At 39.8% G+C, this 26,773-nt stretch overlaps 2 protein-coding genes across 7 annotated transcripts in view; one reads left to right on the top strand and one right to left on the bottom strand.

The window, feature by feature from the left end:
* Positions 1 to 15,572, top strand: part of ATP2C1 (ATPase secretory pathway Ca2+ transporting 1) — a 172,686-nt gene extending 157,114 nt beyond the window's left edge. For both annotated transcript variants that reach the window (XM_078432345.2, XM_078432344.2), the window contains exon 28: positions 15,008 to 15,572. In XM_078432345.2, the coding sequence (XP_078288471.1) occupies positions 15,008 to 15,079 (72 nt within the window). In that variant the 3' untranslated portion in view covers positions 15,080 to 15,572. The remainder of the gene's footprint in view (positions 1 to 15,007) is intronic.
* On the bottom strand, positions 12,643 to 26,732 carry ASTE1 (asteroid structure-specific endonuclease 1). Of its 5 annotated transcripts, none has more exons than XM_060638654.3 (6): positions 26,433 to 26,732; positions 25,376 to 26,030; positions 23,913 to 25,234; positions 17,070 to 17,280; positions 15,038 to 15,233; positions 12,643 to 13,266 (listed from the first exon to the last, which is right to left on the bottom strand). In XM_060638654.3, the coding sequence occupies exons 3-6, from the start codon at positions 25,215 to 25,217 to the stop codon at positions 12,936 to 12,938; spliced, it is 2,043 nt and encodes a 680-aa protein (XP_060494637.1). In that variant the 5' UTR covers positions 25,218 to 25,234; positions 25,376 to 26,030; positions 26,433 to 26,732; the 3' UTR covers positions 12,643 to 12,935. The 5 variants fall into 5 exon arrangements, with proteins under 5 accessions (XP_060494637.1, XP_060494639.1, XP_060494640.1 ...); XM_060638656.3 differs by having other exon boundaries at positions 25,866 to 26,030; XM_060638657.3 differs by lacking the exon at positions 25,376 to 26,030 and having other exon boundaries at positions 26,523 to 26,732.
* Positions 26,733 to 26,773: the final 41 nt, after the last annotated feature.

Genomic DNA, 26,773 nt, shown 5'->3' with positions numbered 1-26,773 from the left:
CTTTTTATGTATGCTTTTAAGCATCTTTCTTAGGAAATATAGAGTGCTATACTTCAAAGAGTCCTAAACTCAAATAGATGGTTCGTGAACCAGGGTTTATGTGGAAGATTCTGTGCTGCCTTGCTCTTCGTGAATCTGCATCTTTTTTGGCTTAGATTGCAGCACTGCCCTGAGCCTGTCCCTTTTCATACTTCTATCATTTGTTCTCTCCCTGCCTTCTGTTTCACTGGGCATGCTGAAGAAATAGTTGGATTTACTCTTGAAATGCCATCGGTTTTTATACTAGCTTGATGAAGTGTAGGTAATTTTTTTTAGTGTGTTGTGGCAAATATGGGCAGAAATTCAAAATTTGAAGTCCATTTTCCTGTTGAATATTTCCCTCTGAAACAGAAATGGGTTTCAAATTCTTACATGTTTAATTCTTGAAATTAGTGAGTTTTGTATTTTATAATTATTGCCCATTTTTTAAACTGTCAGGATAAACCACTCTCCAGTTTTTATCACCAATATTAACCTGCCAGTGTTAGCACTGAAATATTGTTGTTAATGACAGGGAAAATATTGGTTCTTTGAGTTCTTGTAATTGAAACAGTTGAGTATAAGGAGCTGTCTTCAATTTATTCTACTTTATTCTTTAAGGCTCAATAGTCAAGTGTATATTTTTCTCATCAGATAGAACATAGAAGCCATTGTCTAGTCAACTTTATCTTGAGTGACGTGGTCTCATACCTAAATTTTGTATGACTTTTTTTGTCTGTTACAAAAACTTGAAATATGTTAAGTGCATATCAATCTTTTGCTTTCCATTTTAGGTTCAGAGTATGACTTGTATGAAATAAATGTGCCTATCTTTTCATTTGGTTTTTAAACCAAAAGGATAAAATTATTTCTTTTCTTAAGTTACTGACCTTCCAGTCGGGGCTGTTAACATTAAAATCTTGGATGTTGAAGATACAGAAATTAGGCACTACTCATAGTGCATAGAATCTGTGATTTAAAAAGAAGTGAAATGTACAGTACAGATATACTACGTCCAGGTTTCAATTTTCCATAGTATGACAACAAATTAGAATATTTGTATATGTATCTTCCATAATACATCATCAAATTAGCATTGCTTATTTAAATGTGCTAGTATCTAAATTTAAAATTTTTACCCCATTTCCTAGCCCTAGGACTTCCTAGAGCCCTTAATAATACTAACCTATTTGATTTTTTTTTTTCCTGTAAGACTACCTCATGGAGTCATTTGATCCTAAGTGATTACACATCTGGGAAGAAAAGAAAGGAACTTGAAATAATTCACCAATTAGTTAGATAATTCCCCGCTACAAAGAAACAAGGCTTAGCATCTTCTCTAGTACTTGTACTGGGCATAGCATGACCTAGAGATGAAATCAGGCAACCTAAACCCCCTCCCCCCACCCTGCCTTCAGGATACAGGCCTTATTTAATAGTAACCACACTCAGAAAGCATAAACACATTTTGTTCACGTTATAAAAGGTAGGGTACATCTTTCACATTGGTAGTCTTTCTGAAATCACTTTAAATTTTGATCTCTTTTATATAGAACATAAGTAAAATGAGTCTTGGCCATACTCCAAATAGTTTCTCAGTGAAAGGAATTGGTGGCAAACCATAAATACCGTATCTGAGAACCTTAATTAACTTTACCTTACTTACTGCCTTTGTCACTGGGCAGTTCATTTGCATTTGACTTCCACATATGACTCATGCAAAAACTTGGATGGATGAATTGTCATTTCAGTAAACTTTTACTTAGTACCCAGAGTGTGCTAAGAATAAAAAGGTGATGGCATCCCTGCCCTTTAAGAGCTCATGGACATGGTTAGCAGGGTATATAACTGTTAACAAGCTATTTCATGAAAGTTAGTAATGGTCTTGCACATTTGTTTTGTTTTGTTTTATTATATTATATTTTATTTTATTTTTTAAAATATTTTTTAAGGTCTATTTTTGAGAGAGAGAGAGAGCGAGCACGAGTGGGGGAAGGGGCAGAGGGAGAGGGAGACACAGAATCTGAAGCAGGCTCCAGGCTCCCAGCTGTCAGCACAGAGCCCTGTGCGGGGCTCAAACCCACGAACCGTGAGATCATGACCTGAGCCAAAGTCAGATGCTTAACCGACAGAGCCACCCAGGTGTCCCTTTGCACATTTATTTTAAAAATACACATGCATTAAGGTGAACCCAGCACACATTTTACTGGAAGTTTCCCTTGACATTGGCATTTGGAAATCTTTGAAATGCCTTTTTATTTTATTTTATTTATTTTTTATTTTTTTATTTTTTATTTTTTTTTTAACATTTATTATTGAAAGACAGAGAGACACAGAGCGTGAGCAGGGTAGGGGTAGAGAGAGGGGGAGACATAGAATCCGAAGTAGGCTCCAGGCTGTCAGCACAGAGCGCGATGTGGGGCTCGAACTCATAAACTGCAAGATCATGACCTGAGCGGAAGTCATTGGCCCAACCAACTGAGCCACCCAGGGGCCCCTGAAATGCCTTTTTAGACTAAGATGCAGTCCAGACAGCTGATTTGCATACTAAAACAGAGTGGGTAAATATTAATCCTAACTGGTATGTGACTGGACAAGCAGATTATCCCCATCATTAAGCTTCCTTGAGGTCAGTTAGAATTTGGCATGAAGATTAACTCTTGTTGGACAACCTTATTTTTTGGTTTTGGTTTTCAGAGTTGGTTGTTGATAATGGATAATGGCTAACCAGTCCTTGATATTAATGTAGATATAATAGGCTGCAAATATTGTTACAGGTTTAGATTTATAAAGAAATAAGAGGTAGTATCTTGCCTTTGGGGAGTTCTCAGTCTTAACCCTGGAGACCAATATGAGATACATTCAGCACAGTGGTAAATGCTGAAATGTTACAGTAGTCAAAGGAGATAAACAACTTCATGGGAAGAGGTTGTCAAAGAAATTTCCTAGAACTAGTAGCATCTGAATCAAACCTTAAAAAATTAGGAGTCTCTAGCCTAGAAGCAGCAGAATATTATAACCAAGTGCACAGCCTCTACAGAGGTGTTGGCTGGGGTGGGCGGATGTGGTGCTGGAAGGAACAGGTGAAAACTACAAGGAGTTTGGGACTTTTAAGGCAGGAGGTATATAATGTAAGGGGTTGGACAGATAGGAGCCTAGTGGTGAAGGTAAAGACATATTAGACTGGTAGCAAGTTGAAGTATGATGTGAGTTTGGATTTTTGTCTTGTAATACACTCTTGGAAGCGTAGAGGGTGGATTGTAAAGACAAAATAGGGAGACTGCTGAAGAGAATTGTAGACGCTTAAGTGGTAGAGGGACTGATTGAGCTGTGGCAGTCAGTATGGAAAGAAAGGCATGGCATTTCTATCTTCTAAGAGAGAGCATTGACATGGGAGAAAAGAAAAATGTGGAAAATACCTGTTTCGTGCTTTCTGGCTTGGAAGGTAGAGCTGTTGGGAGAATTACTGAAGCTGAGCAGCCTTTAATGGGACACAGGTCAATTTGAAATGGAAGTTTCTGCTGTCCTTATTTCCCAGTAGACATGTTAGATGAGGTTTTAGCCCAGAATGATTTAAAGCCACAGCTGACTAGGGCACCTGGCTGGCTTAGTCATTTGAGTGTCCAGCTCTAGATTTTGGCTTAGGTCATGATTCCAGGGTCATAGGATTGAGCCCCTTGTCGGACTCTGTGCTGAGCATGGAACCTGCTTAATATTCTCTCTGTCTCCATCTCCCCCTCCCTCTCCCCCTCCCCCTCCCCCTCCCTCCCTTTCTCTCTCTCTCCCCCTCCCTCCCTCTGCTCCTCTACCCCACTTCCGCTCTTTCTAAAATAAAAAGTAAAAGAAAAACTTAAAAAAATAAAAGCCATGGCTGACCAAGTATAATGTAGGAAAATCATTTCTTGTTATAGGCATTATCTATTCTTTTGCTAAAAGTAAAGCAATAAATGAATGTAAACTTGGCTTTGACAGAATAAACTTTTGAAAATAGTTTTTTTAGTATAGTTATTATGTAGGACTCAGCAAACATAAATTCAAAGTGCTGGAGGAAAGATAACGTTTTAGCTTTGTTACAGAGCTTTCAAAACGAATCTGTTATTATTAAGATTACTGACAGGAAGGCACCCATCTGAATTATTGGGAGCACGTCTTTTTAATATTTGCAGTATAAGACACTCTCTTAAGAGGTGAGAGAATATACAGCAAAGAACTGCATAGCTTAGATTGAAGTTTGCTGTTTGTGGAGACCCACTAAGTGAATTGCATTAACATTAGATATTAGCTGCTTGCCCCAAACGATTTGTGGTGGAAGAATAGAAAACAGTGTTTTGTTTTGTTTTTTCTTTTCCATTTTAGTCATAATTCTTCCTTGGATCTTTCTAGCCTCCTGCCTCACACAGTGTTCTAACACAATCTACTTACTGATCTTTTGGGACAGTATTCCTTCAACTTAACAACCTTTTTCCTCTGCCTCAATTTTGAGAATTAGAATTTCTACCTGTTCTTCAAAGCCCAGCTGAAGAGCCTGCCATCCTGGCCTTTATAGATTACTCTAAAGATATGTGGCGGGGGGGGGGTGGGGGGGGGTGGGGGGGTGGGGGGCAGTTTCTTGTAAATACTATTAAGAATAAATCCATCCATAAGATTGGGCATAAAATTGTTGGATTTTATTTTTTAGAAAGCATTAAAAATTCAAGTCCAAGCCTCTAGATTGATAAATCTAGACAGAAATTTGATATAATCTTCCTCCTCATTCAAAGTAAGTTTAAGTGGTGAAGTTTGGGGAGGAAAATAAAAAATGATTTGAGCCATCAGTTTTGCTCTTTATAAATTCTTTTCTGACCTAAACCTGGTAGTGCTCCTGAGTATTTGCGAGTGTGGTACCTGCCTGCATTTGTACAGCTGCCCCAGGTAGACAGTGTTTCATGTGCAGAACACTGAACATACCTGACCTTGCTGTTTCTTTCCCTTTTGGTTGGAATCTAGCCAAATTGACAAATATTCTGGGCAAAGGACCACATTTCTGTGCTGGTCCCATGGCTGTTAGACCTGGCAGAACTGCCTTTCGTATCAAAATCAGGGTTGCCCCATCACCATTATTTCTTCAGCAATAATTGAATTGTTCTAACCCTTTGGGTAGAAACTGTATCTCACAGTCTTAACAGCACATAGTGCCAGAAATTGGTTGAGTGGTTTTGCATGAGCCTGGAGGTCCATTTTGTGTTCCAAGTATTTCTAGCTTTTAACTGTAAACAAAGTGTGCTTTTTTTTTTTTTTTTTTAAATACAGTGCCATTTTAAAAAATACTAATCTACTCAACTACATTAAAAACAATTTTCTAGGGGCGCCTGGGTGGCGCAGTCGGTTGAGCGTCCGACTTCAGCCAGGTCACGATCTCGCGGTCCGTGAGTTCGAGCCCCGCGTCGGGCCCTGGGCTGATGGCTCGGAGCCTGGAGCCTGTTTCCGATTCTGTGTCTCCCTCTCTCACTGCCCCTCCCCCGTTCATGCTCTGTCTCTCTCTGTCCCAAAAATAAATAAAAAACGTTAAAAAAAAAAAAAAAAAAAAAAAAAACAATTTTCTATTAAGGCCTTCCTATGATAAGTATGCCGAAGTGCTTGTTAGTTGAATAGTAACAATTTGGTGCCATCTTATGGTCATAAAGAAAATACTGTAATGCCTTGACCATTTGTTCTTTTTCATCAAGTCTGCATTTTAAAAGCACAATATGAAACAACTTATGAGTCTGCCAAAATACTATCTTTGGAGCTATTTATACAGACCCCAACCAAATAGATGATTGTAAAAAATGTTTGCTTGATAGGAAAGCATGACAGACTTTATATTTAAGCATTATTAGATCAATTGTAGGGAGTTATCATTGAATATATTTTCATGTTTCTCATATTCATCAATATGGTTATATAATAGGATTGCCTTAGAATTTATGACCATCTTTATATAGGGAGCAGGTCTGGATGGCCCATGAATTAGCCAGTGTGTTACAAATTAGGGAAACAGTTTATTTTAATCTTTGCCTAAGTCACCCACATGGGCTGTTGATTTAGTTTGGAGTTGACAAACTAAATCAGTCTGCTGTTGGATTTGTAAGTAAAGTTTTATTGGAACACAGTTTTATACATTCATTTATGCATTATTTATCACTGCTTTATGCTACAACAGAAGTGAGTAGTTGTAACAGAGACCATATGGCTCACTAAACCTAGAGTATTTACTTTCCGGCCCTTTATAGAAAAAGGCTGCCTATTCATATAGATATTCAAAAAGAGGCAAATAGGCCTATGCACTGCATTCATTGGACTAGCAAGGAAGTGGCGTCAATTTTCTCTACCTTCTAACCTCTAACAGGATATTATCTCTGGGATGGATGAACTTGATAGCAAATTTGATGTTACTGACTCCTCTGAGTCTCCATCAAGGCTCCTATGTGGAGGAAGTCAGAGTCTTAGTCTGTTCTCAGAACATCATCATCAACAGGGAGGAAGTGCCCACTGTAATCAGTCCCACCTCAGCACCAAGGCTCCTTGTTCTTATGATGATTGGGTAGAAAGTTCTGATCTGTTGTCCCATCTGAGTTGTGCTCTTCATCACACACACAAGTGGGGACTTCCTTCTCATTGGTTGTTTCTTCCTAACACATACACAGAAACAAGCTTAATTTGAGTATACTTTTGTATATCATCCTGCTAGGGAAGATGAATTTTATTAATGGTAGAAACCAAAATATCCTTGTCAGCGCAGTATTAGAGGAAAATGCACACTCTCATTTTCTCAGAACAGAATGTTCCAAACCAAAATATACTTGCATAGTATTTATCATATTTTGAAGGTAAAATTATAATATTTCTTAGTGGATTCCTCCGAAAGGTCAGACTTACCACATTGTGAAATAGATTATGGTTATTATAATAGGGTCAGTTTCTTTAGTTCGTCTTTTAAAACACAGTTCATACATCTTATAGCTTGAAGGGCTATAGTACTTTGTGATTGGAAACTTAGTTTGTGGACATCACCATTCTCAGATTTCAACAACAAAGGCTCCCACCCCACCCCCATTTTTACCTCTTGTTTTCCGTAGTTTCTTGGGACAAGATAAGGCAACATCAGAATCTTGCTCTCTCTTTTTTTTTTTTTTTTTAATGTTTTTATTTATTTTTGAGACAGAGAGAGAGCATGAGCAGGGGAGGGGCAGAGAAAGAGGTAGACACAGAATCTAAAGCAGGCTCCAGGCTCTGAGCTGTCAACACAGAGCCTAATGCAAGGCTCGAACTCATGGACTGTGAGATCATGACCTGAGCTGAAGTCGGATGCTTAACCGACTGAGCCACCCAGGCGCCCCCAGAATCTTGCTCTCTTGATGCCATCCTTCCTAGAGGCATCAACTACTGCCTCTCTCTGATCATAAAATAGCACAACATATTCACTGGGGGTGTTTTTACATAGAGGAGGAGGAAAATAGTTTATAATCTCAACACCCAAAGACTTTAAAGTAGGCTTCAGACATAGATCCAGCTGCCCAGCAGATGTTTTCACTTAAGCGCCTAAAACTTAACATATCCACAACAGAACCCCTGGCTCCCTAATTCCCAACTACACCTCACCCTACACAAATGAATCACAACTGGATAGGAAATAGGAAAACAGAGAGGTTCCTGCCAGTATTTTATGAAGGCACAAAAATGTTGTATAACCATAGCAATTTTAGCGTAATAATTTTACCATATAATTTATAGCATTTCTCATTGACACATTTATTTTTTATTTTTATTAAAAAAAATTTTTTTTAAGGTTTTTAAATTTATTTTTGAGACAGAGAGAGACAGAGCATGAGCAGGGGAGGAGCAGAGAGAGAGCGAGACACAGAAACTGAAGCAGGCTCCAGGCTCTGAGCTGTCAGCACAGAGCCCGACGTGGGGCTCGAACCCACCAACTGCGAGATCATGACCTGAGCTGAAGTCGGACTCCCAACCGACTGAGCCACCAGGCACCCCTCATTGATACATTTATAAACACCATTTTTTCAGAGTGATGTTAGTAAGTATTCACTCAAAAAAGCTCCCACATCAGAGAAAGTTCTTCTAAAGGTGGATTAATCCACATATAACCCCTCCGTATCATTGAATATAGTTTATTATTCTGTATCCATGTTAGCAAGCATTGAGACACTGGAAAGGAGACTTTCTGTTTTCCCTATCAACATCCTTTGATTTATCCCCCCATAATGTGTAACACACGTTAATCAGACAGAAGTTACGGGGAGGGTAATGCCCAGATCGACATACAGCAGTTTTCCTGGAAGAAACAGCACCTCAGTTCATCCTCCAAAAAGCACCAATTATATGAAAAAACACAGTGGAAAAGATTTCCTCATCTTGTATGCTAGATCATATTGGCTCAATTTTTTCACAGTCAAATGTTTCAGTCTTCTAAATTATCAAAATTCCAATATTAATACATTCTGATCAGTTTTTTGTTTTTTGTTTTTTTTTTTTACAAAAATATTCCTAGGTGTTTCCTGATCCTGACGACAGTGAATTATATTGTACAAAGAAATCTCCCAACTGTCTCCCAAAGTCATAATGAGAAAATTATTTGTTAAAATATGTATATGTGTATATGTATGTGTGTATACATATATGTACACATATAAATATTGAGAGAATGATTTATCTATTTTAACCAGATATCTAAAATGTTATCAAGACTAGGTAGGAATAAAAGTGATTGCATGTGTATTATAACACATTCCTGTGAAGTTTGATTTTTCTTTCTGAAAACTAGATCCTATGAAACAAGCTAGAAATTCTTTTCCATGTATTACCTCATTCATCTGTTTTCCCCTCTTAACAGACTGATACATGGCCTGGTGCAGTCATGCCTTTGAATTTTAAAACATTCTTCCTCAGCATGAGGTCCTCATCTTAGAATTTTTATAGTTGAATGAACTTGAATTTTAGCATATTTCAGACCTGGAGAGAAATGCCAAAGCAGCTTACCGTTTTATTCAGAAAGCTGTTGCTGAAAGTGGGGAGGCATCTTTTTAATAATCTTTATAAAATAAATAGTATTTAATTTCAAGTAGATACAAGGTGCAGAATCATTTTCAGCTGTCTTGACTGAAATGCATCAATGTAAGACATGCAGTAAATACCAAGTACCCTATGTCCACCTCACTAAAAATACAAGGTCACTATATTTGGAGTCTGGTACTAAAAGGACAGAGTTTGTCCTTTTAGGGAAGTGAAATTGCTTCTCTTGGTCTTGGAGGTGACTGCTTTCCAGGGCTCCTCTGGGTTCATGGTGTGCCAGCCAGCTAAGTACCATGTACTAGGGAGTGGTGGTACCCAGTGAAGTCTGGAAATCTCACTGAGAGGGGGAAACTGACTTTGGCCTCCTTAGGATTATGGGGTAAGGCATATCTGCTATTCATTTTTTTCTGTCTTTACACATAGTTTTAAAACCGAGTATATTTCAAATTCGGTTTCAAAAGCAATATAGAAAATTCCTTGATAGCAAGAAAAAAGCGCAGGAAGAGCACAAATACCCATAGGGATCGTTGTTCCTTCTGGTCTTTCCCCCCTGTTTTCTGAGGTTGAGTGAGCTTGGCTGCTTATTCACATTCTCTTGGCACTTCTCTTTTTAGTTTGGCTTCAGCCTGACATCTCTGCTGAAGTTGCTGTTTTCACGTTCTTGCCCTTCTCACCATATTTGATAGTGGTGACCTCCTTGCCTCTGCAGAATTTCTGCCATTATCTCTGGCAGCCATTGGTCTCATGGTGGTGATCTTTCTGCTCAGCCCTCTCTCACTCCTGCCCAGAGCCCTTGCTTTGCTGTTGGTTTTCTTGTGTGGATGTAACAATAATGGCTATCATTTACTACTGTTGTTAGTGTCAGGCACTGTGCTTAGTAATTTAAAAGTACATGTCATTTTATCTTTATGTGACACTTGAAAGTATTCTGATCCCCATTTTATAGATAGGGTAACTGAGGCATAGTTCTTCATTTATTTTATGCACAGAGGAAGAAAAGATAATTCCAAGATCTTTCTAGCTATAAAGGTCTTTATCTTCTAAAATTATAATTAATTTGAATTATAAATACAAACTTAAATCTTAAAATTAATTTGAATTTTTTGTCATGATCAATCATCATGAAATGCCTTTAGGGTTTATATTTACAGGATACATACATTAAACTTTCTAGGTCTAGGTATCTTAAAAAGGGGTTGTACCAATAAAGTTGAAGTATAATTTTATCACAACTAGACACAGAACATGGTTATATTATAGTGTTTTTCTTCCAACTTTACTCCTAAGATTTACTCATTTAAAAAAGCTGTCCAGAGTTCCTTTCATACTTAAACTGGTAACTGAAGACTTACATTTCCAAAGCCTCGGGTGAGCTTTGATTAGCTAGAATTGAATCAGAAAGAGCAAGACCTAAAGACATGATTAAAAACAGGGAACAAATTTTCCAAGTGGAATGTGGAATGTATAACATTCTGCTTCTGCAGAGGTGTTTCCATTGCCCCTGCATCTCCTCTGAATTACATCCCTGTCTCTTAAAGCCAAGCTCAGAAGCCAAAGCTGAGAATCTTGTGACTTAACCTCTCCTCATCCTGGTGACTCCTGTCTCTTTATCGTAACATTCAGTTTCACTTTGCCATTTTGTAGTTGATAGATTGCTTCATAAAATGTTCTTGTTATTTCATTGTATGTTGTCTCACCAAACAGCTTGCACAAGCATGACTTTGGGGATCAGGTTCTATATCGTATTTCTTTGGTAAACCCCTCAGATACCCTGTGGAGTGCTTATGACCTCTCATTTCATACATCCAAGATAAGATATATAATGGGGTGGGGTAATGCCTTAATTCTCAGAGAGTAAGAGTCGATGGACATTATTAGATTTTAACTCCTTTACTGGAAGGCTAGGTGGATAATTTTAAGTAAATGGCCCTGATTATAATGGCTAGAGAAGGGAACCTGACTTCTTATGTCTACTGAAGGAGGGCCCCTTTGCTTGAAAAACTCCTTTTAATGAAAGAAAAAGATGAATGATATAATTGACTTGTAATTAAACTCTGTAGCCTATACACTGTTTGGTTGGGTGCCTATCAAACCATTTATTTGCCAAAGTGGAGGTAGAAATAGTCTTTCATGCAAGGTTGGTCGTTTGCAAAGGCAGGGTTGATGATAAAGCCAGGAAATAGGACATTCATACTGGTCTAACTTCCAGATTGGCCCCCACTGCAGGAATCAAGAAAAAGAATTTTGATACAACAAAGGACTTAATATGCTTGTAATTACTTAGATGTGCCTAGATCTAGTTGTTGGAAAAACATGTATCAATAATAGAGCATATGACTGCTTTTTTGATTATCCTGTGAAGAATCAGCTCTTTAGAGACATAAAAACCACCTTAGTACAGAGCCCCATGCACTCCTCCTAAAATAAACAAAAGTTTTATTTCAAGAACTCTTTATTTGAAACAGAAGCCAGTCTTTAGGGTTGAAAACTTTAGGAACAAATAAGACTGTGTTTTTGTCTTTTATAAATGGCTAAAGCCAGCAAACACTTGGAAAGTGTGTATAGAACACTGGCTGATGCTAGGCGTACTCCCCTAAGAGTATGGTTCTCACTAGGGAAGTGGAAAGACTTGTTTGCCAGATGTTAGGAACTGAATGTAGGCCTGTTCAACATGGCAGCTTAAAACTGTGTTTAGGGTTCTTACTGATGGAATGTACCCAGTGAGACAGTACAGAAGAAAGGAAAAACACAATTTGTATGCATAGAAATAAAATAAAGGTTGGGAATACACCTTCAGATCTCTAGATCTTGCCCAATTAGATTGATTCCACTTGCTTGTTTATTTTCAAGTTCTTTATTTGGAACTGGCCAGCACTTTCCCAATTCTATTGGTAGTTGTAATTTTAGCAGCCTCTAGTGTGTTCCAGAGCGGTGCCTTTCAAAGTCTTTTGACTGCAATCCACAGTAAGAAATACATTTTGTACAACCATTTAATATATGATATGCATGCCTAATGATTTCCACTTAAAAAATACTGGTTATGACTCATTGGTTTCATATCCCATTAATAGGTTAATAATTGCAGTATAAAAAAATGGCCTAACATTCTGGTATTGCTGCATATATCACTAATATTTTAATTTCTTCATAGTGTTTCCTCCTTCTCCTCTAGATCTAGGAGCTCAGGATGCTATTTCTTAATTTGTTGGAGCCATTACAATTTCAACTTCTGCTTTAAAACCTGGAGCATATAAAGTATTGCTCAAGCCTGCCATGGGTCTCATTTTCCTAGTACTAAAGGTGTTTACCTTCTGTCTGGCATCCTCAACTTTTCTCTTCTAAGGCTCAGATCTTTCAGCATAAAGGATGAAGAGGAAACATTTGGGAAAAAAAATGTTTTGAAATGATAATAACCCAGCTTCTGCTTATGGGAAATAATTGAAGCAGAACTTATATTCTTTTTGAAAACATAGCTGGCTGAGTTGCTGCAATGTAAAGGCTATAGACTTATTAACTTCCTAAAACGGAATGAGAAGTACAAACATGCTTTCAAGTGTGTTTAAGAAAATACAGAAGTTTCTTAAATCAGATTGTATTTATTAAAAACAGAATACAAAATACCCTCAAATTCAAAGATCGCCTCTTAGAGTGTTTATCCCCTAACAGATTAGTTGTAAAGAAAAAAGTTAATCATTTGAAGGGAAGTAATCAAAGTTTTAAGAATTACACATCTGGGGGTGCCTGGCTGGCTCAGTCAGTAGAGCATCTGGGACTCTTGATCCCAGGGTTGTGAGTTCAAGCCCCACATTAGGTGTGCAGCCTACTTTAAAAAAAAAAGAAAAAATTGTACATCTTGTTGCAGACCGAGTTTATTCAAGCTCTGAGAGCTCAATATGTTCTTCCAAGTTTTCAACCGTTAGTAGCCCAAACCGATTGCTTCCCTCGTACCAGCATTTAGTGTCTGAGGTGGTTCCCACTCTGTTCTTTGACCAGCTGGTACCGTGTTTCTTTTGCCTTTTTTTTTTTGAATTTGATTTACCCTTTGGTAGGAATAATTCGGCAGAGGCATATGACCTTGTGGCATTGAACAGATGTTCATAAAGTTGCTTCGCCTCAGGGCACACGCTCAGGAGACTTTCTACAGAAGTCGATGTTAGCAGTTGTCGGCACAGTCCGTGTACCAGGCTTCCACTGTACAGTCTGTCTCAAGGGAGAGGAAAAGAGTGTTGTTAAAGCATACGTTCAGTGGAGAACTTTGCTCGTTAACATGGCTTTAACAAATGCAGCTAAACACTTAGCTCTTCAATACAATTAGTACTAAAATTACTTAAAAACCCGTTCCTTGAAGGAAGGAACTGAGTTGTTAGTACAAATTTGGCTGGTGATATTTAAAAACTCTTTGTCAGCAAATGAGATAGATGCCTGCTGGTTCTGCAACCAGCTGAAAGTTGAGCAGGCCTCTTACCACTTCAAAGAAAAGGAATTAAAAATGTCTGATAAACCAGATGGGCAGTCTGCTGAAATATGAGAAAATTTAGTGGCATTGTTTGCAAGCTCACTGATTCACTTGCACTGAGAATCTACTGCAGGAATGTAAGATGTGGTTAACTGGAAGCCACAAATTTAATACATAACTTACTGCCAGATTTGATCAACTGGTGCCTTAGCAACTAATGCAGAACCATCATTTAATCAGTGTAAGACCATCATTTAAAAAGCTTTAGTAAAGCTGAGATGCAAAAACAGTCCTGCTGAAATCATTATGAAGAGAACTGTTTGGTCTTGTTTTTTCCCCTGTTTTGTCGTAAAGGGATTTGTGGTAGCTAGAGAGGATCCAGTCTAGAATGACCTCAATTATTTAATGAAAGGCACAAAAAAGACAAATAAAAATAAATAAATAAAAAGGAAAGGCATAAAGAATCCATAGGTCAAAGGCTAGTTAATCTTATTGGGTAGAAGGTTCTAGGGTTGACTCAGATTATCAGGTCCAGAGATGTATTAACACTATTTACTGCTAGGAAGCTTTATACCTTAAAACACTTAAAAGTCACACCAGCAGATTTTATATGCCTCCAAACATACATCATTCTTTTATTTGACAAACATTTGAGTTTTTCCTAAATGCTAGGCACTGGGGCTACAAAAGTAAATAGCTAAGTGCCTTCCTCACAGAGCTTCCATTCAAGTGGAGAGAGACAAAGTGTATCTCCAATCTCCACTCCATTTGCTAACAATCTCCCCTTTATTCTTCCTCTCTCCCTCCCTCTGGGATCTCCTGGATGTCCAATCCACTGAATGTAGTACCCACACCCTACTGCTATCCTTTCTTTCTTACCAGCTTAAACTCCATACTCAAACATGATAATCCCTTCCTGGCATACAGGCTGCCTCTCCCTTCTTCATACTCACCTGGCAAAATAAAAACCCTAAATAAAGTCCACTTAAGTGTCTAGGAGTCATCTTACTAGAATAAAAGCTCCGTGACGGCAGAGATTAAAAAGAAATATTTTGTTCACTACACCCTACCACAGAGTAGGCATTTAATAAATATTTGAACAAGTATATGAACAGTATGCCACGTGTTAAGAAATGCAATTACAAAAATCCAAAAGAGTAATAGGACTACAGTGACTGGAAGTAGAGAGTAATATTCCAGGAGGATAATCAGAAAGAGGCTTTATAAAGTGATACTTGATCAAAGGGCTGAGAGAAATGAAGGAAAGAGTTTATCCTACCAACAACTGCCTCTTTTTTTACTTTAAGGGACTGGCTTTTTAATCTTTGATCTAATCATGGCAATTTTCTTTGGGAATATCGACAAAAATTTATATGTTTCCAGCTCTTCAGCTATAATAGCGATCCAAGACCAATTATACTAAGATTAATTTTTAGAAATTTATTTGCTTTAAGTATAAATAAAAGTATTTACTTCTGTGTGCAGCCATCTGAACTAGTTTCCCGTGGTGCTTACCGAGTTAGGTCTGGTTCCGGGAGAGGAGCGGACAGCAGCTGATTGAGATACATCCCCATCTGCAGACAGCACTGCCACTGACAGAAGATGTGAGCTGTGTCTAAGTCCAGTCTCGTGCCCGGCCGTGTCTGCTCCTTCACTCTCTGGAACTCTTCATACAACATCCTAGCACCATCCTCCCGCAGATCTTCCTTATCTAGACAAAGAAACAACCCGAGGGCAGTATTTCCAAAAACACTGTATAGCTTGTAATTTTCTCTCTCTATAAAACTTTGAATTCCATAAAGAAAAAAATTAGTTTAAATAACCAAAATGCTTTTCTCTTCTGGCTCTTTACTATTTTAACGTCAATGTAAAAGCCTTGCTGTATACATTGAAATATTTATACTGAAATGCCTTTTTAATGACAACCTAACTTCATTCAACCCTAAATTATTTTTTTCCTTAAAATAGTATCTCTGACTTAAAATACATCTGCTTCTGAACTCTCCAAACCCAAATTCTGTCTCTCTGAAAAATACAAATTACTATTAAATATCCTTCTCTTCACTGTTCTCGTTCACTAAGTTTCCTTCCATGGAGACCCGCCCCTTGCTATAGTGCACTTACACAGCCTGTGTTCAAAGCACACAGGTTCAAAGCACCTCTGCTTTATGGGAGGAAAACAGAAGCATGACTGACTCGAGAATATGGCAAATCATCTACTTCACATAGCGGAGGTTAAGAGGCAAGAAGCAACAAGCCTAGGCAATGAGGAGTGCTGTTTGCGTTCAGCTGTAAGCTCCTGCAGGTTTGAGTAGGGGCGCGCAAAATGATATTGGACCAACTTGAAAGTAATAAAAAGGAGGCCCACCTTTTACCCATTAGCGAGCAGCAAGGCACTGAGCCTGCCTGGGTGCAGGGTCCACAATTCCTAAAAGAAAAGAAACAGACCCTTGACGTGCCCCTTCTGTTGGACTCAGGTAAAAAGTTAACAGGCTTGTGCTCTGAGAATGTTCTTAAACTACAGTTACTATTCAATGGGTGGAAATACCCTAAAGTTGTGTTTTCACTAGTGGCGTTAACTCATTCATTTGGCTCTTAGAAGAAGAGTCGCTTCTGACAACTATTCTCACACTTGGGGTGTCCTGGAGTCTGTACCAGTTCACTCTTTCCTTTAATGTGTTTTAAAAAGTAAACTCCAGTGTAGCACTGTCCAACAGAACTCTCAGCAATGACGGAAGTGTTTTGTGTCTCTGCTGTCCAATTCAGTAGCCTCTAGCCATATGTGGCTACTGAGCACTTCAAATGTGGCCAAGTCAAGAAGCTGAAGTTTTCATTTAAAGAGCCCCACGTGGCTAGTGGCCATTAGATTAGATATCAGCACTGTTCTGGGTGTGGTGATTGTTATATGTGTTTAGATAAGGAGTTACAGCATTCATAATCTTTTAAAGGGAATAATTCTATTAAAGAATTGAAGTGCTCCAAGACATCAGCATTTATTTCACCTGATACTTACATGCAGCTGAAACTACCTTAAAGGGTATTTCTCTAACAGAAAAAAAAGTTACTATTTCTGTCATCACTAACACACTAATTGAAGCTTACAGTGGAGAAAAAGTAAAACAACAGCACAAGCACGAATATTTCCTGTGGCTGTAGGAATTCAGAAGCTTTACCGATGGACAATTTTACATAAATTTCTAGTGATGATCTTGCCACTGTATTGATGCTCGGGAATAGGGATAGGGTACATGGAGTCCAGAATGTAACTGGCACGTTACACATGCACACTTCGCGTGGGACGAGGCAGTAGCAGCATACCTTCACTGCTGTGCCCTTGGAGTCAAGCACTCCAGCACTGAGCCTGGCACACAGAGGTGCTCAAAAACATCTGCCAGTGAATGAATGATATTTTGGTGGCTCCACCCCTAAGTTCTGAATACAACCGATGGGAGTAAACAACGAAGAATATTTTTGTTTGTTTCTTTAAACTTGCAATTATATGCAAGCAATGTGCAAAACTTTACTCCTGGAATTTCCAGATACCTACCAGGGCTGTTGATTATGACATGCAAGGGCCCCATCAGCATCCCTAGCAGTAAGGCCTGCAGGTGATGTAGCTTTGCCTTGGCCTCTGTGTGCTGCAACCAGTAGCAGCTGACTGAAACGAGCAACTTCAGTGAAGAAGGGATTGGCTCCAGGATGGTCTGTTTCACCTTCAGGGTTTCTAACAGAAGTATCTGCCTTTTGGCCAAGGAGAGCTGAAAATACATACCGAACATCCCGCAAGTTACTTTGCGGAATGTCTCCCCGCCCTGCCCACCCCCCAAGTATAAAGAGACTTTAGTGCAGATGAATTGCTCTGTCAGTTTCTTACCTTCCTGTGGAAAGAAAGAAATTAGCCACACTCAAAGCATTTAAAACACTGGGTGCTTAATAAATATGGTTGAATGGATATATTGTGTACTCCCACTACACGGCCCTTGCTCATGTCACTCCACCCTCCATGTAGGCTGGTGAACATCTTCAGTGCATGTCACTTGGGAAGCTTAAAAATTTCAGTCCTCAGGTCCCACACCCTGAATTTTGATTCAGTAAATTTGAGACCAACCAAGGAATCTGCATTTTAACTATTCTGCGTTGAGAGACAAAGATCTATACTCAACCCTATTCTTTTTTTTCAACGGTTATTTTTTTTTTTATTTATTTTTGGGACAGAGAGAGACAGAGCATGAACGGGGGAGGGGCAGAGAGAGAGGGAGACACAGAATCGGAATCAGGCTCCAGGCTCTGAGCCATCAGCCCAGAGCCTGACGCGGGGCTCGAACTCACGGACCGCGAGATCGTGACCTGGCTGAAGTCGGACGCTTAACCGACTGCGCCACCCAGGCGCCCCAACTCAACCCTATTCTTAACTGCCAGTGACTACGGAGGCCCTACCTTCTTCACGATGCCATTTCTGATCACCTCTGGAAGGCAAACTTAGATTATATGCACGCTCTGTGGCATATCATACAGCCTTCTATTTGTTTGGGTCTTGTCTCATGTCCCTACCCAGTTGAATGTTTTATTTTGTTTTTTTTTGTTTTCCTACACAGGGATTGTTCCAGGGTGGCTGCTTGTAGGTGAGAGGTATATTCAAGGGAGATGGGAATATTTAAGGACTACCTGCATTGTGCTTGCACTAACACACCCCACTCACTTCTACTCCATGCGTTATAGTACACTTCAAATAAAAGGGAGTTAACAGCTATGAGGGGTTTGGGCTTCCTGAAATAACTTTACCTTAATGAATCTTAAGAACCATAAGGACATTCTAGGTCACACACTTAAACAAATAAGGAAATTTGTACTATTAACAGGGCACCTTCAGGAGGACTTTACCATCAAACTTTAAGAAAGAAAAAACTGGTGTTCCTAGTGTCTGCATGCAGCCAGAAAAGGATTTCTTTCTTAACTTTATGTAAGGATGAGACACATTTCTCAGTACCTAAAACCTAGTTTGTAGTCAAATCAGTGTGTTGACAGCTGGGAACGGACATGGCAACCTGAAACAAAACATCATAATTGATAAAATAGTTTAACCATCGATGCATGAAAGCATTAAATATAATTTATAAAAACTCATTTTAAACTTCTGATACTGTGATAAAACTTTTTTTTTTTGAGAGCATGAGTGTGTGGGGGGGGCGGGTAGGCAGAGACAGTGAGGGGGAGACAGAATCTTAAGCAGGCTCCGTGCTGTTGGCACAGAGCCCAACATGGGGCTCAAACCCACAAAGCCTTGTGATCATGATCTGAGCGGACTCAGAGTTGGACGCTTAACTGACTGAACGACAGTATCACCCCGATACTGTGATAAACTTTTTAAAATTAGAAATATGCAAGATGCTTTACAGTCTAAGCAATCACTCTTACAGGAAATAACAAGTACTTAAAACATGATCTCAACTGGTAGGAAAATACACCAAGTAAAGCTAAGAAAATACATGAATTCTTTTCTGACATATAATGCTTAAATTATTGAATTGTCTACAATTCAATTACAAATTACAATTTTTATGAACAAAGTAGGGTTTGGGCTTCGACTTTAGAAATGTTCTGTCTCTCATTAACTGTACAGCATTCAACGGGCAAGTTTCTGAGCTTTTCTACCGTCAGTCTGATTATCTGTAAATGGGCATTACAATGAATTACACAAGATGTTTCATGGAACCCACCAGTTCTTAGCCCCTTCCAAAAGAGGAATGACTCTGCTTACAGCCCTTAAATTTGGTTAGGTTTTAGCCCAGTGACAACTTCCCCTTACCCCAGAGGGGAAGGAAAGCACAAGCCGGTAGAAGAAGATCCCACAGAGAAGCAGAGACACCCAGAGAGAGGCTGGTCGTGGCGCTTACTCCCAAAGAAAGACCCACTTGCATCTCTGCTTATAATTAGCCTCTCATTGGTTAACTTGAATGGATCTCTATCCACTGCAGCTAATAACCAAATGAAAACCCTATCCTATGTGGTTACTGTGAGAAATAAGTATAAAGTTGCTATTACAACCGTTGGCACAAAGCAGATAAAGTATTATTACTGCCTCATGTTAAGAAAAACAAAATGACTAGAAAACTATCACAAGATTTTTCTTATACCTGCATTTGTCTTTGGAATCACATTTGTACTTGATACCATTTCGAATTATCCTGGGCTATAATAGGCGCCTGGGTGGCTCAGTCGGTTTAGCGTCTGACTGTTGATTTCGGCTCAGGTCGTGATCTCATGGTTCGTGCTTTAAGCTCCACGTTGGGGTCCAGGCTGACGGCACGCAGCCTGCTTCGGATTCTCTCCCTCTTTCTCTCTCTCTCTGCCCCTCCCCCACTCATATCCTCTCTCTCTCTCTCTCTCTCAAAGAAAAAAAAAAAAAAAGAATTGGGGTGCCTGACTGGTTTAGTTGGTTGAGTGGTACAACTCTTGATTTCAGCTCAGGCATGATCTCATGGTTAGTGAATTTGAGACCTGCGTCAGGCTCTGTGTTGACAGTGTAGAGCCTGCTTGGGATTCTCTCACTGTCCCTCTATCTCTGCCTCTCTCCTGCTCTCAAAAATAAATAAGAAAAAAGAATTATCATGGGCTAATTAGAGCTAGCAACACTAAGTACAGGATTGATTAGTTTATGCCTAGGAAAAGCTGAAAGATACAACCACAAAGAAAGTGAACCAGAATTTCACCCTACTTTGAATACAGGTAAGTGATGAGAACACTTGTCATCTCCACTTAGCAAAGAGTATAATCAGCATGTTACACTCATTGACTCAGCTGGATTTTCTTTCATATGAGGGAAAAAGTGCCTTGATCCTATGTTGCACCATATACAAAAAAATCAATTGTAGATAGACTGTAGATCTAAATATGAAAGACAAAAAAACTGTCATGACCTTGGAGTAGGTAATAATTTTTTAAGTAGGTTTTAGAAGTGATAACTATAAATAATAAAAATTTAAATTGGACTCTATTAAGATTCTGTTCATCAAAACATACTCCAGTGAAAAGACAACCTACACTATGCAAGAGTCTGCTCACAATACATATTATTTGACAAAGGACACATATATAGAAATAAGCAAAAAGCCAACAGAAAAATGGGCAAAAGACCTTGAACAGAAACTTCTATAACAGAGTATCCATGTGTCCAATGGATACATAAAAGGTGCTCACATAAGTCATCAGAGAAATACAAATTAACACCCACCAAATTGGTTAAAATGATGCCACTATCCAACCATCAGAATAGCTAAAAAAAAAAATTTTTTTTTAAGGATAAAAAATACCAGGTGTCAGCAAGGGTGTAAAGTAAGAGGAACTTTCATAAGCTGCTGGTGGGAATACTAAATGGTTAAACCACCTTGCAAGACCATTTGGCAACATATCTTGCAAACTAAACATGCATATCCCACGACCTAGCAATTCCACTCTTAGTAGTATCTGCAACAGATAGAGTATCCATATTTTCAAGAAATGATGTGCACTAGCATGTTCATAGCACTATTCATAATTGCCCAAACTGCAAACTACCCAAATGCCCATCACCTGCAACATGGAAAGATCAATTGTGGTAAATTCCCACAATGTGGTAACATACGGCAGTGAGAAATAAGTGATCTGCAGCTACTCACAGTGATCTAAACCTCACGAACTTTTTTTTTTTTTTTTTAATTTTTTTAACGTTTATTTATTTTTGAGACAGAGAGAGACAGAGCATGAACAGGAGAGGAGCAGAGAGAGAGGGAGACACAGAATCTGAAACAGGCTCCAGGCTATGAGCTGTCAGCACAGAGCCTGATGCGGGGCTCGAACTCACGGACCGTGAGATCATGACCTGAGCCGAAGTCGGACGCTTAACCGACGAGCCACCCAGGTGCCCCTAAACCTCACGAACTTTGAATAAAAGAAGCTAGATGAAAGGATTCACATTATAGGATTCCATATCTATAAAAATATAAAAACAGTTAAAACTATTCAGTGTTATTACAGGTCCGGATAGTGATTACAGGGGGTGGGAGAGGGGGTACTGGAAATGGACCCTAATGGGAAAGCTGCTGGGATGCTAATAATGAGTCTTCATCTGGACATTCTTTACATGGAAGTGTCAAGTTGGTGACAATTCATCAAGCTGTACACTCATCTGTGTACTTCGCTGTGTGTTCATACTCAGGGAGGAAGACTTTTCAGAGTGATGCATACGTTCATTATTTTAATTGCAAGGATGGATTCACAGACGTAAACATACATCAAACTCATCAAAGTGCACACTTTAAACATGGGCCCTTCACTGTACATCGTTTTTCAATAGAGCCATAAAAAGTTTTAGAAAAACTCTCCACAGCACCATTTATGTTGTGAGGAGAAATGTAATTGCAACAAAACGTCACCCTTTAGAATTCTGCTAATTTCAATTTTATTGCTGTGGGTAAAGTTTTAACAAATCCCTTCTGTTTGGAATTTGACTTATGCTCAACTTTCTAGTTCTGAAACCCTAGAAATGTGATAAAGTTAGCTGTGTTACTTAGCATGGTAAAAAGGACTCTTGTAAAACTGCATGTAGATTTGAACTGTAAATGAACCATAAACACCAGATGGGGACATCGTATCATGGGGCTTCCCTGAGTGCAGTGACTTATAATTAGGCACAGCCCTTGAGGGGCATAGCTCGGAAACTATGTTTATGGAATTGTTAGAAGAAAGGAGTGGGGAAGGAGGCCAGTGAGACTTTTTCTTTCTTTAAGTGAGATACAATTCACATATTGTAACATTCACCCTTTCAAGGTGATTTTAGTATATTTATAAGCTTGTGCAACCATCACTAATTCCAGGACATTTTGGCACCCCAAAAAGAAACCCTGTTCCCCTTAGTAGTCATTCCCCATTGCCAAGGAGGCTCTGGTACCCAGCTAATATGGATGTCATTTCCTCCTGCCTGAGCTGGTACTAATGGGGAGACTAGAGAGGTTATTCTCTGTTCAGCACCGTAGGCCAGGGATTGGCATTACTGACATTTTGGGCTGGATAATTCCTTGTTGTGGGCAGCTGTCCTGTGCATTTTAAGATGTTTAGCAGCATTCTTGGCCTCTCCCACTAGAGGCCAGTAGCAACACCCTCCCCCCCTCCAACCACCTAGGAAGTGATAATCAAAAGTGTCTCCAGACATTGCCAAATGCCCCCCGGGGAAGGGGGGGCAGGGTAAGGGGACAAAATCACCCCAGTGGAGAACCAGTGGTGTAGACTGTTCCAAAAAACTCTCACAGGAAAGAAAAGCTTCATTCAAACCTGCTGGGAAGCAATGGTTGCTATCCTGTATCCTTGAGTAGACTGGTACCAGGAGTGGTCTGTGACAGTCTCATGAATCGGAATATTAGTTGGATTTAAGAAAACTCCGAATAGGGGTGCCTGAATGGTTCAGTCAGTTGAGCGCCCAACTTTTGATTTCAGCTCAGGTCAATGACCCCAGGATCATGGGATCGAGCCCCATGTCAGGCTCTGCATTGAACATGGAGCCTGCTTGGAATTCTCTCTCTCCCTCTGCCCCTCTTTCTGCTCGCGCTCTCTCTCTCAAAAAACAAACAAATGAAAACAAAAGAAAAAACTCCAAATAGGCCCTGCAATTAATATTATAAATTTATCTGCATTTAATCTGTACATTTAATTGTGTTAGTCTAAGCAGTTCCATATATATTTGCAATTTTCAATATATTTATGTAAACAAAAAAATAAACGCTTGGATCCATAATTTTTTTTTTTTACCTTCAAAAGGGGGTTGGTCTGAGTGTTACTCAGGTTTAAACAACACTGAATTAGGCAAAGAATCATGTTTTCAATATCAAAGTAATCATCATGAGGCCATAAACCTAATGCCTAAAAAAACAGGTCCTCATAGATAAAAATGAAAAATTAAGACCCAAGCATATTAATCTTATTAGTTGAAATCTGATGCAGTCTAAGATATCAGCTACGCCTATGACAAATGCCTACCAACGCACACTGTTATTGTAGCTCAGAATTTTTTCCTTTGCCTTTTTTTTTTTTAAAGGCACACACCCCCAATTTATGAATAGCTAGTGTCAACAGAGTAGTAGTAATAACTGCACAGATAACACAGTCTACTGAAGTAGAGTGGAAATGGCAGATCGGGAGCTAAAAGACCTACGATTGGGTCCTAGCACTGCACCTCTCTGGCTGAGGTATCACACACTCACCTATTTTGAGTCCTAGCTTTCTCAGCTACGAACCGAACCGGGCGGGGGGAGTAGCAACCAACCTCATTTGGTTACATTACGAGAGATAATATACATGAAAGCACGTTTTAACCCATGAAGTACTTTACAAAAATGACATTAGTGTTACAAACGCTTACCTCAGTCAATTTGCTTAAGTCAGAATAATCCTTGGGCAGTTCTACTGCATTAACAATTGATGTCTTGATATTTTTATTAATCCTTTCCACTTCGCTGAAAGCTGGAGGCTGAGAAGGCAACGCATTCCAGGACACATTTTCCAGATGTGGGGAAGCATTCAAAAGAAGCCCATAGATGATTTGACGGATGGGCAGAGATATTCTGTGGGCATTTGGTTGCTGCATATTTTCCACCTGTGTGTGCAGAATGGTCCGTCTAAGCACCAAAGCGTCGCTGATGAAAGGAGATAGCTGGCCTTTGGCCAATGCCACTAATACCCATTCTGGTAAATCCAGATTCAAGGCGGCAGGACAGGCATAAGTACCATACTGGAAGAAGTCCTGCAACTTCACCTGGGATTGCTGGTATTCTTCCATGGAACAGCAGAGAATTTCCTTCACATTTTCTCGATCCTTTTTTGGGAGATATTTCAGAACGTTATCTAGTGCTTCGGTAGGGTTGGCAAAATGAGATAACCAATTCAGAAGTCCCAAAACTCGGTGGTGTCTCCTCCCCTTTGAACTGGTAGCTCCAAGAGGCAGACGGACTTTACTTAAGAATGTGTCCATGATGGGTAGATTGATATGATCATTTCCACACAGCACCGCAAAGAGAGGTAAGAGAGCTTTATTCATATTGCTGAAGTGACGGCAGAGTGCGTCAATGGAAAAGCATTTGGCAGGGATATAGCAGTCTTGTGTGCCTTTGATAGTGCTCACATTTCTCCACTGAAAGCTATTCAGTGGGCAAAACCCAGTTTTTAGGTCAAAAATGCAAAAGTCACTATCCGACGATAACACAGGGCAATTCCAATGATTAGCCAGTGTCATAATGTCCCGATCTGCTTCTGAAAAGCACTGGACAAAACACACCTGTAGCTTGATTAAAACCTGTATGAACACTTCCCGGATGAGTAAGGGACACACATACCCACCCCCACCAACAGAAAGGGAATGAGCCATCTGGATCTTCTCTCTGGCTCGATCCTTTAAAGTTTTAAGCTTTTTATCTGAAATGTCACATCCTCCGTCTAACACAACATATGGACAGATATTACAAGCAAACAGTGATTCAAAGAATTTTTGTACAACATCTGCAAAAGAGTCATAGTCCCCTCCATATCGAAGTTCCAAGTTTGAGTTGAAGCAAAGCCGGTGGAAGAGAGCATAGCCGTCAATGACAATTTTTGTGTCCCGCACCTTCAAATCAGTGAAGAACTCATTACTATGATCTTCTACAAAACTCATTAGTCCTCGGATACCCATGATGACTGAAGAACTGCCTAATTAAAACAACGGAACACACTTTCAATTGGTGCTCTTTACTGGGGACCAAGTTATCATTCCCAGCACCACAAACCAACAGCAAATGTCACGAACAGCTCTTTAACCAATATATTAGGTATCAGCATCTCAATTCTTACCTAGATGCTCAGGCACCACCGGCTAGCTAAGTGCATTTTCATTCTCTTTTGCTTTCCCCGTATGTTACAAGGCACAAGTGCAATGGTGTCATGGACTTTAACCTATGGATAGAGACGGGGGCTCTAAAAGAGAATCCATTAAAGTCCATTACCGACAGACTAATAGAGACTACTGTGGACTTTGATATTGAGATAGATAACCGTCACCGTCTTCCAACAAAGAATATTTTTGTGGGGTCAAGGTAAAACGTCTTAAGCTATAAAAATGATACCCTCCTCGATCTCATAATTAATAAATCAGGGAGCACAAGGCTTCAGTTAACTAAAGTGTGTAGGGTCAATGATACGGATCCAGTTTTTCTTTACTGACAATCAGGGTCTGGGAATTTCTTTTAGGCCTTGGCTTGTGGTCCCATCTTAATTGGCAATGTTTTGAGTAAGGATAATTACTGCTTCATGCCTGGAAGAACTTAAAACTCTCCAGTCTCACCTTAACCAGAGGCTCTTTTCATCTTCTCATCTTTGCATTATCTGGCTCAGTACCAAGAATATCGTTCCCCATCTGGCTACCTGAAGTCATACGGTGTGTATTACTAGTGTTTCCTTTGGCCTCACGCTCCAATATGGCTCAGCATGCCATGGTTACCGATTCTGTCTTTATTTAAAATAATGAGATTTTGTCAATCATGTATTTCTTTTGCATTATTTTTGACGTTTAAATACACTGCATTAAAATATATGTATCTGGATTACAGACTTCGGGGGCACCTCTTTGCATTCTGCACCCAACTCAATTCACCCCGGTTTTGGCCCTTCCTTATCCAGTATAGTAGTCATTTATTTATAAGTGGGTCTTGTGAAATACATGCGAACAGAGGGAGGCCGTGTCAACTCATCCTAAACTAATTACAGGACCTTGCAATAGCTGTTGAACAAATGCTGGCTGGATGGGAGAAAGGCGCACAAAACGTTTGCTGTAAGTCGTCAAACACAGGCTTCATACATCACGCCACCCCAGCCCTCACAACCCGCTACCCGGACCAGCGGCAGAGCCCACCTGCACGGTCCTCCCAGAGGACCAGCCCCTCCACTAAAAGACTGCAGGAGCCAAGGGAGTCCTGGCAACGCCTGCACGTGAGAGTCCAACCTCAAGAGCGGGAACCGGAAGCCTCCGCGTATGACGTCACTGGGAAGCTCGGTTCCATGAAGCCAGTGGTGCCACACCGCGCCGGGGGAACAGGTGCTCCCGGGCCAGGAGACGTCAGGTCGCTAAGGAAGGCCGGGTAGTAATCTCCGAAATGGCCGCTGTCATGTTAGTGAAGCCAGGCGGGTCGGGCCTCTTCTCCTTTCCCCGCCCATTTGGGTCGGTGCACACTTCCGCCTCGGGGACCGGCTCTG

This window comes from Panthera onca, chromosome C2 (genome assembly GCF_046562875.1).
Source record: "Panthera onca isolate mPanOnc1 chromosome C2, mPanOnc1 haplotype 2, whole genome shotgun sequence".
Classification (NCBI taxonomy): domain Eukaryota; kingdom Metazoa; phylum Chordata; class Mammalia; order Carnivora; family Felidae; genus Panthera; species Panthera onca.
Note: the sequence above shows the minus strand (reverse complement) of the source record. Positions and strands in the feature narration are given on the sequence as shown.